Raw genomic sequence first — 15,981 nt, 5'->3', positions numbered from 1 at the left:
GCGAACGCGGTGACTCCCTCGCGAACGCGAAGGCTAAAATCTCAACCATACCAGCTAACCCTTCGCGAACTCGAGGGCCTACTCGCGAACGCGAAGGCCAAATGCCCGCAACACTTAACAGCAATTTTCTACAACTTTCCAAAACATGAAATGGTCCGATTGACCACCCGAAACTCACCCGAGGCCCTCGGGACCTCAACCAAACATGCCAACATATCCCATAACATCGTTCAAACTTGTTCCAATCTTCGGAACACTCAAAACAACATCAAAACATCAAATTTGCATCGGATTCAAGCCTAAGAATCCCAAAATCTTCCGAAATACACTTTTGATCAAAAACCCAACCAAACCACATCCGAATGACCTAAATTTTACACACACATCCCAAATGGCACAACGAAGCTGCTGCAACTCTCGGAATTTCATTCCGACCCCTATATCAAAATCTCACCTATCAACCGGAAAACGCCGAAATCTCAATTTCGCCAATTCAAGCCTAAACCTTCCACGGACTTCCAAGATGCATTCCGATCACGCTCCTAAGTCCCAAATCACCTAACAGAGCTAACCAAATCATAAAAATTCGGATCCGAGATCATATACAATCAAGTCAAATCTTGGTCAAACCTTTCGAATTAAAGCTTCAAACTGAGAATTATTCTTCCAATTTATTCTGATTACCCTGAAAACCAAAATCAACGATTTACATAAGTCATAATACATCACACGGGGCAAGTCATGCCCGAGAACTGGCGATCAAAGTGCAAAAGCTCAAAACGACCGATCGGGTCGTTACAGTTTGCTGTTTGTTGAATCACTTCTGATCCATTTCATATTTATGTTAGTATAGCGCCTTAACAAAGGGCGTTATACTATAGTGCCTTTTGTTAGGGCACTATACTTTCCTGCTCGTTTGAGTTCAAATATAACGCTTTAGCTAAAGGCGCTATACTTAACTGGGCAAACGGTCGTTAAGGTATAGCGCATTTAGCTAAGGCTTTACATATATTTTGGTCACTAGTTTTTTTTCCGCACATTTTGATTTTTTAAGTCCAAAAGAATCACATTTTAGTTCCGGACCCCGCTGATTTTCCTTTGTTTATCTCACGCAATAAATTATACATTCTCGGACACTGAATTGCCATCTACGTTACGTAAGTCCTACGTCAGCAAATAGGATTAGTAAAAATCTACTACTAGGAAACAAAAGACAACTACCGACCTGTATCCTACGTGTACTGTATAACTATTTACTCGAAACAAATCAATCCAAAACAGTAAGTAATTAATTTCAAGATCTCAACTTTCGTATTAAAACCCCACTATTATTAACCTAATCCCAACATAATCTTGGATTTAATTACCTCTCAATCCCAAATCTCTTCACCTTATTGCACTCTGTATTTGTGTATACATATTACAGGTATATATATATATATATATATCCTCTCTTGGAACTTCTAAATATTTCAGTTTCAAGAGGTAAAGGGAATAAAAAAAAAAGCTCTTTTTTTTCCTTTTTTGCTTTTGTGCTGCTGAATTTATTAATTATTTGCTAATTTTGATTTAACAAAGGAATTTTGTTTTGACTGATTGTTTGATCTTCAACCAATTAGATTCATAAATTTCAGTTTCACTAGGTAATGGGTATTCAAAAGATCATATTTTTTTTGCTTTCTTGCTAATGAATTTATTAATTATTTGCTAATTTTGATTTAAAAAGAATTAGATTCAGATCTGTAATCATTCTTTGTGGGTCTGTTTTACAGTTGCTAGGAAGCTTTGATTTCACTCTTAATCTTCCTGTTATCACTCTGCCTGTTTTGTTTTTTTCAGTTTGCTTATTTTGAAAGATTGCTTCTTTTTTAAAAAAAAATTATAAAAAAAAATTGGGTTTCTTTAATTTCTCTCTCTTGTTGGTAACGTTTGGTGTGATGTGGGGTTACATGTTTTTTCATGATTTTATATTTCTATGATTTTTTTCCTACTATATATACTTGTATTCAGCCTTTTCCCTTCTGCAATTACTTCTGTTAAGGCAGTTTTCACTACCATTTAAGAATTACAAGGTGATTGAAGTTTAATTTAGGGAATCAAAGTTTTTAGCTTTTCTTTTCTGCTTTACAAATTTGGTGTGTGTATGTTGTTGATTCTCTGGAAAGAGGTTTTCATGTGTTTTGGAAAATGGGGTTTAATTTGGTATGTAAAATCTGGCTATTTGGATTAAAAAATTAAAAGTTTTGAACTTTTTTTATATGGTTTTCTCCCTTTTGAATGCTTGTGTAGTAATGAGTTTGATTGAATTCAGTTCAGCTTCGAGGAGATTTTGAATCTTATATTTTGTTATTAAGTTGATTGATTTTTGTTACAGAATTAAAGTGATCTGAAAATGGCTTCCAATGGAAACAATCATGTATCAACAAAACCACCACCAGAGCCTTCACCGTTGCGAAAGGCAAAATTTTTCCAGGTACTACACACAGCCAATCTTGTGTGGTAATCTAGCAGGGGTTGTTTGGTTCATGTAGTAATTATGTAATGCAACAAGTGCTTATGCTGTGAATAATAATGTAGGGATTGTTATACGAGTACTACTAATATATGTATTTTATTCCACATTCAATCATGCATAAAATAATACACATGTTCTTGTATCACTTATGCCGGTAGCAATGTGGAGCTTTGATAAGGCCAACTAAACACTGGATTAAGTTATGGCGGTGATTTTTTCGTTATATGACCAACCAAACATTTTATAACTTATGCGGAATTTTATGTTGGAATTGTTTTTGGTAATACTGTAAATCAAACGATCCCTACTGTAGGATTTGCTTGATTGGATCTTAATTAGTTTTACCCTCCGGTTTTCGTTGAACCTCATTTGATTTTGGATATTGGTCAATGTTTCCCAACTAGTTCGGTATTGACATAGTTGATCGAACGATATTGGTTAATTTTCTGTACTATTTGTTAACTGCTTGAATCACAGGCTAACATGAGGATTCTGGTGACTGGTGGTGCTGGATTTATTGGCTCTCACCTTGTTGACAAATTGATGGAAAATGAGAAGAATGAGGTACAGACTTTTCGGCTTGGTTTTATCGTTTATCTTTGTAACTACTGCATCCTCATAAATCAGCGATGGAGGGTTAAATATGAGTACATTTAAATAAACTTTTTGCATTATGTTCAGGTGGTTGTTGTCGATAATTACTTTACTGGATCAAAGGATAATTTAAAGCAATGGATTGGTCATCCAAGATTTGAGCTAATTCGCCATGGTAACGCATTTTTTTTTTTACGATTCTTGTTTCATCTTTATTTTTCAAGAACCAACTTGTTTACATCATTGTAACATTTTTCTGCTTATGCAGATGTTACTGAGCCATTGTTGATTGAAGTTGACCGAATTTATCACCTTGCTTGCCCTGCTTCCCCGATTTTTTACAAGTATAATCCTGTTAAGGTTAGTAATCAACATTATCATTCTTTTGCATAAGTTTCCTTCGTTTATCTGCGTTTGTCAAACTAGTCGTTCTTGTGAAGTTGATTTCCACAATAGTACTACCATTTACGGTCTCAATCTGTTGGTTTATTTGTAGACAATTAAGACAAATGTACTTGGAACAATGAACATGTTGGGACTTGCCAAGCGAACTGGGGCAAGGTCAGAATCTGCTTTTCTTAAAAATGGTTTTTTGGTAATGTAGATCCTCATTCTCATAATATCTGTTGTGCAAACAGGATTTTACTCACATCGACTTCCGAGGTTTATGGAGATCCACTCGTGCACCCTCAAGACGAAAGCTATTGGGGCAATGTTAACCCAATTGGTATGCTTTTAACTTTATGATCTTACAGTATCAGATTTTTGTTCTAACGCTGAACCATCTTCAGTCGAAAAAGGCAAAAAGGCCTTGAATATCTAAGTTCCAGGTGCCTGAAATCATATATAACAATAAAGGGTTTTCTTATCTATGAGAAACTCATAAGAATATAGTCGAAATGTTGAATGGTATCATTCTCAGTATTTTCTGGATGAATCTTTTCTGCTTTACCAAAAATGATTAATTTTCTTTTTCATTTTTGGCCTGGCAGCCCAAAGTAATTACTGGCGGTAGCCCAAATATATAAAACATATACACTGATTATGTATATGACGTGTATATGTATATATATATATACACACACACACTCTCTCTCTTTATATACAAAACATATATATTTCCCGGCTGTTATTTTTTTGGGCGGCCCAAAAATGTAATTATCCCACGATTATTTACCTTCCACTATAAGGATCTGTGCAAAGATTTCGTATGATAACAATTGCATGCAAATTTCAGGAGTTAGAAGCTGTTATGATGAAGGGAAAAGAGTGGCTGAGACTTTGATGTTTGATTATCACAGACAACATGGAATTGGTAAAACAATGTCTTCCTGTGTGTGCATAAATCTATTTTGCATTTTTTGCTTTGGACTCCAGCTCATGCATTTCTTTCCTTCTCTTTTAACATGATCCGAAAACAGAAATCCGAATTGCTAGAATCTTCAATACTTATGGTCCTCGAATGAATATTGATGATGGTCGTGTTGTCAGCAACTTCATTGCCCAAGCAATTCGGTAATATTCTGAATGTTTCTGTTAATAATTCCCTTCGACTTTTTTACCTAAAATTTGTTTGATAACAACGAACCAACCTAATTTTTGCACTCTGCAGTGATGAAGCGTTGACTGTCCAGTTGCCAGGAACACAAACACGCAGCTTTTGTTACGTCTCTGACATGGTAAGTGAAAATATTTGAGCCATTAAATTTAAAATATTTATTTTCCATTTATATATGAAATCGGTATTCAAAATTGTTGCCTTTTATTTTACCTTTCTCTGAATAGGTTGATGGCCTTATTCGGCTTATGGAGGGAGATAACACTGGACCAATTAACATTGGAAATCCAGGTTCATTTTTTTTAATTTAACTTATATACACTAATGAAGAGGAGCCTTGGAGCAATGTAAAGTTGTCTCCGTGTGACCTATAAGTCATGTGTTCGAGCCGTAGAAGTAGACACTAATGCTTGCATTTGGTTAGGCTGTTTGCATCATATCCTTGGGATGCGGCCCTGCTCTGGACCTTGCATGAATGCAGGATGCTTTATGCACCGTACTGCCCTTTTTTAAAAAAATTATATACATTGACAGTGTAAAAGACTTCTATACTATGATTATATTTTAGCTTCCACACTATCAGTATATTTCAAATTTTTGTAGTAAATTACCTGCCTTATTTTCCAAATTACTATTCCCACTTATCATGGATGATTACTTAAAAAGGTGACCCGATAACATAAAATTCTAGTGTCAGTATATAGAAGTTAAACCCAAACTCAAACATTATATTGCGTTGGTCATTATTAATTTGATTCCTTATCTCAGGTGAATTCACAATGATTGAACTTGCGGAGAATGTGAAGGAGGTAATCATTTTCTTTTCAGTCTTTAAAGGGACATGTTGAAATTTTGCACTGTACAACAACAGCAATTACTACGCCTCAATCCCATACAAACTTGTACTTTGTACTAAGTAGTATTACAATTAGACGTTAGTTGACATAAATTTTGGTGTTCTGTGCAGCTCATCAATCCGGAAGTGAAAATTATCACAGTGGAAAACACTCCAGATGATCCTCGACAGAGAAAACCGGACATCACAAAGGCAAAAGAGTTGCTAGGCTGGGAACCAAAGATCAAGTTGCGCGATGGTATTCCTCTGATGGAGGAAGATTTCCGTGGCAGGCTTGGAATTTCAAGAAAGAAGTAAACAGTTTTATACATGGTTGAAAATGATGGAAAATGAAGAGTTCAAGAATTATAGATGCTTTGCATCTTTTGATTCGTTTTATACAGTTTTCTCAATTTTGTTGTGCTTTTATCTTCTGAATGGAGAATAAACAATGGCCAGCTTGCCTTCTTGCTTTTATTGGTTATATTATACACGTTTTATCATCCAATAGATTTTTGTTCCATATAGCTTTTGCTTGGTATATTGTTGGTTTTCTGTTTCCCCAATGATTTAAAAAGGTCGGCCGGTGCATTAAGCTCTCGCTATGTGCAGGGTCCGGGGAAGTATCGGACATAAAAATAATGCAAACAAACATCAATTTTGATACAAGTTTTGTAATAGTATCAAGGCTGACACTACTTATACAAAATCTGATGTATATCACTGGGCACCACCCAAAGTGCGCTCAAGAAAAAGGACTTATAGCTTGTTTGACCAAGCTCTTATTAAAGTAAAAGTTTAAAAAAAAAAAGGACAGCCGGGTGCATAAAGTATTTCGCCGATGACCTATAGGTCACACATAAACAACTTAAAGTATTTCGCCCGTGACCTATAGGTCACACATAAACAACTTGACAGATGTTCCAAGGAAAGTAAAAGTGCTTATAGAATTTTAAAAAGTAATTATTTTGGATAATTAAAGCTGTATGATCAAGCTTCTAGGTGCTTTTGATTAGTAGTAGAAATTATATTTAAGTTGCGCGGAAAAGGTGGAAAGAAATAGCTGAAGCAAAAGTTTTAAATATTTGGAAATACAAAGATGCCACCGGCAAAAATATATGATTACTAAACTATTCCAACAATATGGACCAAAATACCATGGGCAAAAATATTTGTTTACTCAACTATTCAAACAATATGGACAAAAACTAATCTCATGCATTATTGGCAACACATTTATGACCAACGTCTCAGATACGTGCTTCCTCTCTATTTTGCAGTTTTATCTTTTATGGTTTAGTTAAATGAAATTAATTTTTTTAATTAAACCCTCTCATAATAAATATTTTAATCATTAAGATGAAAGAGTAACTCGAACAACTTTGCAAGTTATCCGTCTAAACCTGGTCTTAATTTGCTGGTAAAACTTCTCTTTCCCTTAAAAAAAAGTTGACATGTTGATACTTTGCCTTGAAACATTTTTTATAATAATCAAAAAATTCCCACATGACAATGGCGCCAGATTTGAAACTCGATGGATGATGAACTTTAACATTCTCATTTAAAACACCAAACTATTTGTCTATGGCTCGTACTCATAATGTGCGTCTAACTCAAACATCATGCATTGCGCTCTTATCACTAGATTAAAGCCCGGAAACGTGCAATGTTGCTACTTAGCCTTGGAACATATAAATTGTAAAGATTAAATGGTGTTAGTTAATACTCCCTCCGATCCTTTTTATTCGTTTAAAATTTTGGCACTATCATTTAATAGTATTAATATAATGAATATTTGACTAAATTATTCCTATCTTCCTTAAATGAGTAATTAATAACCATATGCCCTTTTGGAGTAATAAGAGTGGAATTGAAGAAAAAAAATGCCTTCTTGTTTTTCTAACGTGACAAACATTTTGGACCAATTTTTTAAATTTATTTTTCGGCTAAAGTGATAGATAAAGAGGACCGGAGGAGTAATAGCTATGTTTATGTTTTAAGTCGAGACTGCTATCAAGTTGCTCAACCTTCCTTCTATTCATGGCTCTAGATGAGAAGATTTCTCAAACTTCCTTTTATTACAGCAACAACAATACAAAAACCCAGTGTAATCCCACAAGCGTGGTCTGGGAAGCGTAATGTGTACGCAGACCTTACCCTACCTTGTGAAGATAGATAGATTGTTTCCAATAGACCCTCAACTCAAGGAACAGTGAAAAGGAAGCAACAACAAGGTAATAGGATAACGGAACCGAACAACACGTGTAATAATAAAGATCCAAGAATAAAAAAATACAAGAATAGTACTAATACTAATGGTAAGACTAGGAGAAACTCCCGACTACCTGCCAACCTTCAAACTTCATTTTATTCATGTTCCCAAATCCAAACCATTTAAAGGAATTGAGGTCATGAAATGTCAGCCAGCATACCATGTGAAAATACTGTAATCATCTATTAGTCATTTCTAGGATTCAATAGTTGGTTAAAACTCCAGGCATCAGAGAACTAGCAGTATCACACAAACTATATTTGTGTAAATGAATATATTCTTCATAAAAAAATATTTATGTAAATGAATCTATGTTTTACATTTCAAAGAGGAAGTAAAAAGGCATTAGAAGGACTACAATGAAAAAGAGTTCTAAGCTTCCACAGGACTCTTACTTTTTGGCACCTTCTCTTTTTTAACTTTCTTTGTTGCTGCACCTTTGGTCTCTGCTTCAGTTCCATCTTCTATTCTGGCAAAAATTGGCGTCGGCTGTGCCATTACCTGACCAGCTTTCAGCCCGCCCCATTTGGTCTCACTCTGAAACAAGATACTCAATCACTTCCAAAGACGTTTCGCGGTTTGCTAGAAATTGGAAAAGAAAAAATATAACGAAAGAAAGATCAATGTACCCAGGTAACAGCATTGAATTGGTCCTCAGTGTAGCCAAGTTGTGAATATATCTTCAAGCTTAAGCCTGGTGTAATCGGGGATAGCGCGACTGCTATAATTCTCATTGCTTCCAGTATAATTACAAGATCCTAATAAATTAATTAATAGGGAAGAATAAGCGTCTTAGAATACCATGATGATGACTTTAATGAGTTCAGAACTAAAGTAATTCAAGGAAATAGCTTGAAGAAAATGGACACACTTCTCTTTTCTTTTTTCTTCTGTTTTTCTTCCTTTTCTTTATAACCAAGAAATCACCGAGGACCAGTTGATGCACATTCATGAAATTCGGTGGATAACGGACCCACCCCTTTACCCTTCTCCACTTAGATACCACGCTTTTGTTCACGGCAAGGTTTGAACTCATGACGTGTGTCTAACCCACACATCACACGCTGGACATACTCTTTTACAAACTACTCCCTCCAGAGTAATGAATTGAAGTGCCACGGAAGGAAACTTAGATCTTCTTATGATTATATTCAAGAAAAATTTTATTGCTTCATCTTTTTAACTGACACCAAGATGAACTTCAAGACCAAAAACACTTGGAGAAATACCTTTGCCGCAGTTTCAAAGGCTGTCTCCCCTTTCTTGAAAAGAGACCACGGTGCTTGCTCATCAATGTATGAATTTCCAGCATTACCAATCTCCAGCACAGTCTCACAAGCTGCTGATAACTCCAATTTTTCATAATGCACACGTGCCTTCTCTACCTATAAATAGAAGACATGATATCATCAAACTTAAAGAAAAAGGAGGTCTTTTCTTGTCCGCTGTTTTCGTTTTGCTTCAAATTCAAGGAATAGAAGTCCTAAAGAAGTGCATATATTCGTCTAGGTTCATCAAGATGAACAATGTAATTTAGAGTATCATATACATCTCAATATATGAAAGGAGAGATGTGTTTACCAGTTTTTCCACCGCAACCTTGAATTTGTTTCCTTCTGCCGCAACATATGAATCAACCGCCAGAGTTGATTGGCAGTTCTTTTTCAGAAGTCCAAGTGTGCGGTTTAGAAGATTACCTGCATTGATAATCCTAAGGTCAGACTTAATATCCATGCCTAAGCTCCAAAAAGTGATTTAACCAGAATCAACTGACAATGCATCATATTCAGAATGAATTAAGTACCAATTGTATTAGCTAAATGTGCGTTTATGATGTTGATGAACCGTTCCTCTGAGTAGTCACCATCATTACCAAATTCAACTTCCCTGAGGAAAAAGTACCTCACTGCATCAGGTCCAAACCTCTGAACCAAGTCCGTTGGCTCAAGCGTATTTCCAAGTGACTTACCCATCTTCATGCCATCCTAAAATTTCAAAAATAGAAGCACAGCTACATGAAATCATCAATTGTATAGTCTATAAAATTAATTAGCATAACTTGCATGCTCGCCTATATGTTTTTATCTAAGTTACATAGCTAGAAATAGTAAATCATATGAATGCAATTCTTAAGTTTAACCTTTATGGGGACCAAGTTTATTACATTATGACCAATGTTAATGCAGTCCAGAAAATTATTCACCGGAGAAGACTTTTGCATTTGAACAGAACTTTATCATTCGTAGAAACATTATGCTGCATGCTTCTCCAAAGCTTCATATGAAGGAAGAATCAGAACTATGTCGCAGCAGATATAATATCGGTACAGTAGCAAGAAACTCCTCAAACTTATAAGAACTTCATCTACTGTTTCATCTTCTTTTACTTCTTTTTTTTTTTTTTTTGTGGAGGGGTGGTTCGTGAGGAGATCGAATAGGTAATAATAAACTACAATTCAAACAATGTAGAAGAGCCAGATCTCCGAGGTCAAGACAAAAAAAGAGTTAAAAATAACATAAATACCTTGGTCAAGAATCCGTGGCCAAATACCCTCTTAGGGAGGCCAATTCCTGCTGACAATAACATAGCTGGCCAATAAACAGCATGAAATCGCAATATGTCCTGTCAAAATTATTACGAAGACACATTGATTAAATCAATAAAAAGGAATATGCAAAGGAACTTTAGCTTGCCAAAACTGCTAAGTAATGATAACAAGATACTTTTAGGTCTACCCAAAGAAGCATCCAAAATGAGAACTTTGAACGTAATACAGAAAAAATATTAATGTCAAACATCTGAGTCTCTTCATAGTTAACCGAGGAACAACAACTAACATCAAAGATCGAGAAGATACAAATTGGGATACACCATAAAGAGTTGCACATCTCCATAGCCCTTTAATAGTTGTTCGGAGAGAAACTTGAAATAGCATTAGAACGTAATTTAAATGCCCAACTATGTGCTTAGTCTTCCCCTTTAGTGTGAGTAATCTCCATTTCTGTCAATGCCGACTAGTTTTTGTAAGAGACTACCAAGGAAGTTTATGGAACTAAGATTGTCCAAACAAGATCCATAAACCACTCCCAACCGCCAACCCCCCCAACAAAACCCAACTTCAAACAACAAACACAACACAAATTAAGAATTAGCTCATCCGAAGAAATGTGCCTAAAAGCATGGCATACCTTGCCAATTAAGTGGAGTGAGGCAGGCCATCCAGATGAAATTGCAGTTTCTAAACTAGCTAGCTCGTTATCCTCCAAAAGTGCAGATACATAACTGTTTGACCCAGAAAATGGAAAACAGAGAAGAGAGTGACGAGGGGGATTAAGATAAGAAAGCGGAAGAATGAAACATCATTATCTGGGTACATAACAATGAGATCCCTTTGCTACTATGTTCATAAAACAGATCAATTACTGAAACATGTTGACTAGAGGTACTTTTGACTCAGCACTAACACTATCGAGTAACATATTGAACTGAATCCAAAGATAGACAGAAAATATCACAAGGTCAAACATCTAAATTAGGTGCAAGTGCTAGAGAAATAGATGACTTACCCCAATAAAGCATCAAACCACACATATATAGTCTGCTCAGGATCATTAGGAACAGCGATACCCCAATCTACTGATGCTCGAGAAATAGAGAAATCTTTCAGGCCGCTTTTAATCCAACCTTGGACCTTTAAATAGCCTATATCAGTTATATTTCATATCATTTTGAAACAACATGAATTATGACCAGGGTGTGAATTGAGACAGCAAATAGGACAATATTTCAGAAAGCAGTAGTCACATTTATCAAATGACAATAGAGCATGTGTCTATATTTCTAAGCATTATATTTAGTATTGAGGGATGCTACATAACCTGCCTACAGATTTCTTACAGTTGAAATGAAATTTTTTGCAGGATGAATATCTTTTGGTTCACTGAGTAATAAAATTCATCTCTTTTTTTTCGTGATTAAAAGAAATAACGTAATTCATCTCTAGTGAACCTAGTTTAACTGAACTAATGTCATATCAATCAAAAAAGTGAATCTTCACCTCCAGGTAAATGATGCTTTGGACAGGAAGGCATAGCTAACTATATTCGGCTACTGACCATATCGTTTATGAGAAGTGAGAGCAAATTCCAGGAATGAGATATTCTTCGAACGTAGATATTGTTTACGTATTTCGCCGAAGCCATCTGATATGAATCTCTTCTAGCTTCCTCCAGGTGATATTATGAGCCAATAAGGTACAGATCGTAAAATTCTAAACCAAATTACCTCATTTAGACGATAAGAGGGCTGCACGAAACCAGGGTTTTGCCTTAAAATTTCTTCCAGCTGTTGTTGATACTTTGACAAAGCAAAGAAGTAATTATCTTCTTTTCTTCTCACACATGGCTTTAAGTGCGTAGGACAACAGTTATTATCCAGCAAATCCTTCTCGTCCTGCAACTCTTCCAATGTTACAAATGGACTGCCCAATAATAAACAAATTAGATTTAGCCATGCATAAATGCCATAGCAGCATGTGCTTAGTTGGATATTGCATAATTTGAGTTGTTTGAGTTATAGGGCATTCGTATAATGTCATGAATCCTTTATCTTTTTTCAACTATATACAAACATTGGACTATCTATATACTATTAAATAAGACGCAGCGTTGCAATCAATCACCATGAAATTGCTAGAGAAAGTAAAAGATGGAAAATGATTTCTATTTTATATTATAATCCAAAACTTTATAGTTAAAAGGCACTGACTCAGTGCCGGAAAGAGATGACACTTGTGAGGCTCAGAGCCTGCAGAACATTAAGCCAAGCCTCAATGCACAGTGGAATAGGGCTCAAAGTCACACGGAAGTCATTCAAAACCACGTAGTCAAGGTTACTATCTTCAACCATGAATGAAAATTCATATGAAAGAACCAATGACTCGAATGCCTCGAGCCTAGAGTGACTACTGAGACATGGGAAAACATAGTAAAATTTTATGATCCTGTATAATAGATTACGTGGACAAGCACATCATATGAAGGGAAGGGACAAGTTTTAATTAAAACAATAACAATTGAGTCCTCACCTTGTACTCCTCACAATTGACACAATAAAGTCCCTCATAATCAGCCCTGTATATGTCGCCATTGGCAAGAACCCGAGAGTAAAATTCCTTCACAACAGCTTCATGTTTTGGATCAGTTGTTCTGATAAACTTGTCATAACTTATGTCAAACTGCAGTAACAATTAAATAAATAAAAAGCATTAGCTCGATTGATGAGAGCTCCTATTACATGAGCTAAGGTCTTAATTTTGAACCCTTCTCTGATCTGCCTACCCACCCAATCAAAAAAGAACATTCCTGATAATATCCTTAAGAGCAAAATAGATGAATAAGCACTAGTTTGAAGAATATACATCTTTCCAGAGAGCTTTATAAGCTTGTGATACAACGTCACAGTGTCCACTTGGACTGGAACCATTAGCTGCAGCTGCAGTAGCAATCTTCTCTCCGTGTTCATCTGTGCCAGTGATGAATATAACTTTCTTCTCAAGTAGCCTCTGCAACAAAAGGAACTCTGCAAGCATCAGCCTATAAAAATTTCACACCAGGACATGCGTTAAAGGAGACTCACATTATTATGTCCCTTCCTTCTATTTAAAAGGCTAAAACCATATCTTGTGGCAGTCCATTAATGGAGGCATCTTTTCTTCAAATATTCTATATTTTTGCCTCCTGCACCCGCTCCCTGTTGAGGGAGAGAGGTGTCTGATATAGTTTTTTCAACAACAACAACAACCCACTAAAATCCCACGAGTGGGGTTTGGGGAAGGTAGTGTGTATGCAGACTTTACCCCTATCCCTGGGGGTAGAGAGGTTGTTTCCAATAGACCCTCGGCTCAAGAAGACGAAAAGAGATCAATAGATCAGTAACCGCAACAGAGACCAGAAAGATAACAAGAACCAGAGAGTAGAGGTACTGATAGTTTTTTACCTTCTAATATTTTTTATAAGTGATGTCTTTTGTTCAGGTGCTTCTAGATTTCATACTAGGACACAAAAACAAAATCTGGTAGTAAGCGTAAAGCCTAAACTAGTCCAGGGTCGACACATGAATCCACTTCATTTGCTCATTTCATACTAGGATTACCAATCCAGAATAAATAAATTTGATCCCAGAAGTTAAAAGGGGTCTTAGAGAAATGGATGCAAAAGCAAAATACATTTGACTCTTTTGCAGACTCAAGGATCACAACCACAAGGAAGTTTTACACAAAACTGAAAAAGGAGGCTCCAATTACCATCTACGCCTAACAAACAAAGTATGCGAAAGAGTTCAATCCTCTCAAATTCATATTATAACCGACCACCAAAACATTAGAGATGGCTAAGCTCATCTATGTCATCGCCCCTTCACCCCCACCCCCCCACCCCCACCCTCCCTTTCCAATTGTGATAAGATAATCAGTATAAAAGAGGCTATAACCTTGTATTCCAAAAGAAAAAAACAGAGAATGTACACGAATTCATAGTAGGAACAAAACCGGCTATGAATATGAGATACCCTAAAAAAGTAGTGCAAAGATAATTTCACTCCGTCAAAATTAGATAATCAATCAACTACACCTAGATATCAACCTAGAATAGTTGGGGTCAGCTATATGAATCCTATATTAGATAATCAATCAACTATACCTCAAGCTCAACCTAGTTAGAGTGAACTATATGAATCCTCTATATTGTTCCTCTTTGTTCTCACTCTATTCATTCTAATGCGACTAAACAATTTGTCTTTAACGCAAATTAGACAATTTTTAAAACTAGAGATACACTTCTCCCTGCAGTAACATACAAGTCTATAACCAAACAAAAAAAAAACTCTATAAAATTAAACAAAAAGGTCAAATATTTGAGACCAAGAATTGGAATTTCAAAAGGGTATAACCTGAAAACGGGCAATGGCATCAGCAGCAATGGTGGTATAAGCACTGCCCATATGAGGAGGGGCATTAACGTAATAAAGTGGAGTTGTGAGTACAAATGCATCACTCCCATTTGGAGAGAAACTATCTTTACCATTACTACTGCTGCTGCTACAAGTGCAGTAAAGTGCAGTTCTTGAAGAAGAAGGAGATGAAAACAAAGTTTTGCCAAAGTTAATTCCATTCTTGAAATCAGACTTTCTAATATTAAAAGAATTGCGCAAAGGGGTTGAAGATAAGAAATATAAACTGTTATGAATGGAGTGTTGAACTCTGCACGCCATTTATTAGTCAAATTGAATGACTGAGTGAAGTTTAATGGATATCTATGTTTATGGGGATTTTGAGATTGGCTGTGTATAGGATGAAATTAGACTGGTTTTTATGCTTTCATTTGGGGTATGCTTGAGTTTTTCTGAAAGGTGGAGAGAAATGAGATGAGGAAACTAAGGTTTAAGAATTTAGGGATGGACTCGAGCACTTCCGCACCTTCAATCCTCGACATTAAGGGGGGAAAGAATATTAGTATTAAATTTTATCAACATTAAGTTACATTTGATATTATTTCATTAAATTTTATTTTAAATAAATTGTAATTTTAAATTTTAAAGTTTGTTTAACTATCAACTTTAAATTTTTCATAGAGAAAATTACACATAAGTATAGTCCATACATATTTTAAGTTATTTGACAAATCTATTAAGATTTTAGGACGTAAGTCATTTGAAAAAACATTACTCAACCTAGCCAGTGTATTTTGAAGCTTACATATGATATTATTATTATTTTTTTGCGCAAAGGATAACTAGATTTATTATTAAAGCATAATAGTACAAGCAGTTTGAGGGAGCATATGCATCATTGTAAGGGGCGACCTCTTGATGGGTCATAACAAAAAGGGGTGTTTAGGGAGAAACTACTACCGCTACTCTTGTTGTTGTTGTTGTTGTTGTTGCTACTGCTGCTGCTGCTACTAGGGCCTATATTAGGAGTAGTACATAAAGGATGTTCAAGGAGTTTGCAAACGGTTTGAAGGTGGAAGAGTTGTTAGAGCCAATCTTCTAACAAAAAGCTTGCATGTGGGATCATCCTCCAGTGCTGCTCGAACAAAAGATGTTGTTTATGTATATACAGTGATTCCTGCAGTACTCTCCATTTGGCTACCATACTTTGCAAGTCAGTCAGCGACTTGGTTTTGCTCCTTGTATGTGTGAAGTAGAGT

General features: G+C 35.7%; 2 protein-coding genes across 4 annotated transcripts; one reads left to right on the top strand and one right to left on the bottom strand.

Annotated features, from left to right (window-relative positions):
• Positions 1,281 to 6,027, top strand: LOC109225572 (UDP-glucuronic acid decarboxylase 6-like). 3 transcript variants are annotated; one of them, XM_019390279.1, is made up of 13 exons: positions 1,281 to 1,426; positions 2,375 to 2,473; positions 2,993 to 3,079; positions 3,197 to 3,284; positions 3,378 to 3,469; positions 3,606 to 3,670; positions 3,748 to 3,836; positions 4,347 to 4,424; positions 4,531 to 4,624; positions 4,722 to 4,788; positions 4,895 to 4,958; positions 5,436 to 5,476; positions 5,635 to 6,027. In XM_019390279.1, exons 2-13 carry the CDS (start codon positions 2,393 to 2,395, stop codon positions 5,818 to 5,820), a joined length of 1,032 nt encoding a protein of 343 aa, XP_019245824.1. In that variant the 5' UTR covers positions 1,281 to 1,426; positions 2,375 to 2,392; the 3' UTR covers positions 5,821 to 6,027. The 3 variants fall into 3 exon arrangements, with proteins under 3 accessions (XP_019245824.1, XP_019245825.1, XP_019245823.1); XM_019390280.1 differs by having other exon boundaries at positions 1,299 to 1,485; XM_019390278.1 differs by lacking the exon at positions 1,281 to 1,426 and adding an exon at positions 1,976 to 2,072.
• LOC109225569 (methionine--tRNA ligase, chloroplastic/mitochondrial) lies at positions 8,012 to 15,254 on the bottom strand. Its single transcript, XM_019390277.1, has 12 exons — positions 14,723 to 15,254; positions 13,194 to 13,337; positions 12,861 to 13,010; positions 12,059 to 12,226; positions 11,341 to 11,465; positions 10,963 to 11,056; positions 10,298 to 10,396; positions 9,579 to 9,759; positions 9,356 to 9,471; positions 9,004 to 9,159; positions 8,404 to 8,532; positions 8,012 to 8,311 (listed from the first exon to the last, which is right to left on the bottom strand). The coding sequence occupies exons 1-12, from the start codon at positions 15,041 to 15,043 to the stop codon at positions 8,147 to 8,149; spliced, it is 1,848 nt and encodes a 615-aa protein (XP_019245822.1). The 5' UTR covers positions 15,044 to 15,254; the 3' UTR covers positions 8,012 to 8,146.

Source organism: Nicotiana attenuata, chromosome 5 (genome assembly GCF_001879085.1).
Source record: "Nicotiana attenuata strain UT chromosome 5, NIATTr2, whole genome shotgun sequence".
Taxonomy (NCBI): domain Eukaryota; kingdom Viridiplantae; phylum Streptophyta; class Magnoliopsida; order Solanales; family Solanaceae; genus Nicotiana; species Nicotiana attenuata.
The sequence above is the reverse complement of the archived record's forward strand: the minus strand, read 5'-3'. Positions and strand labels throughout refer to the sequence as shown.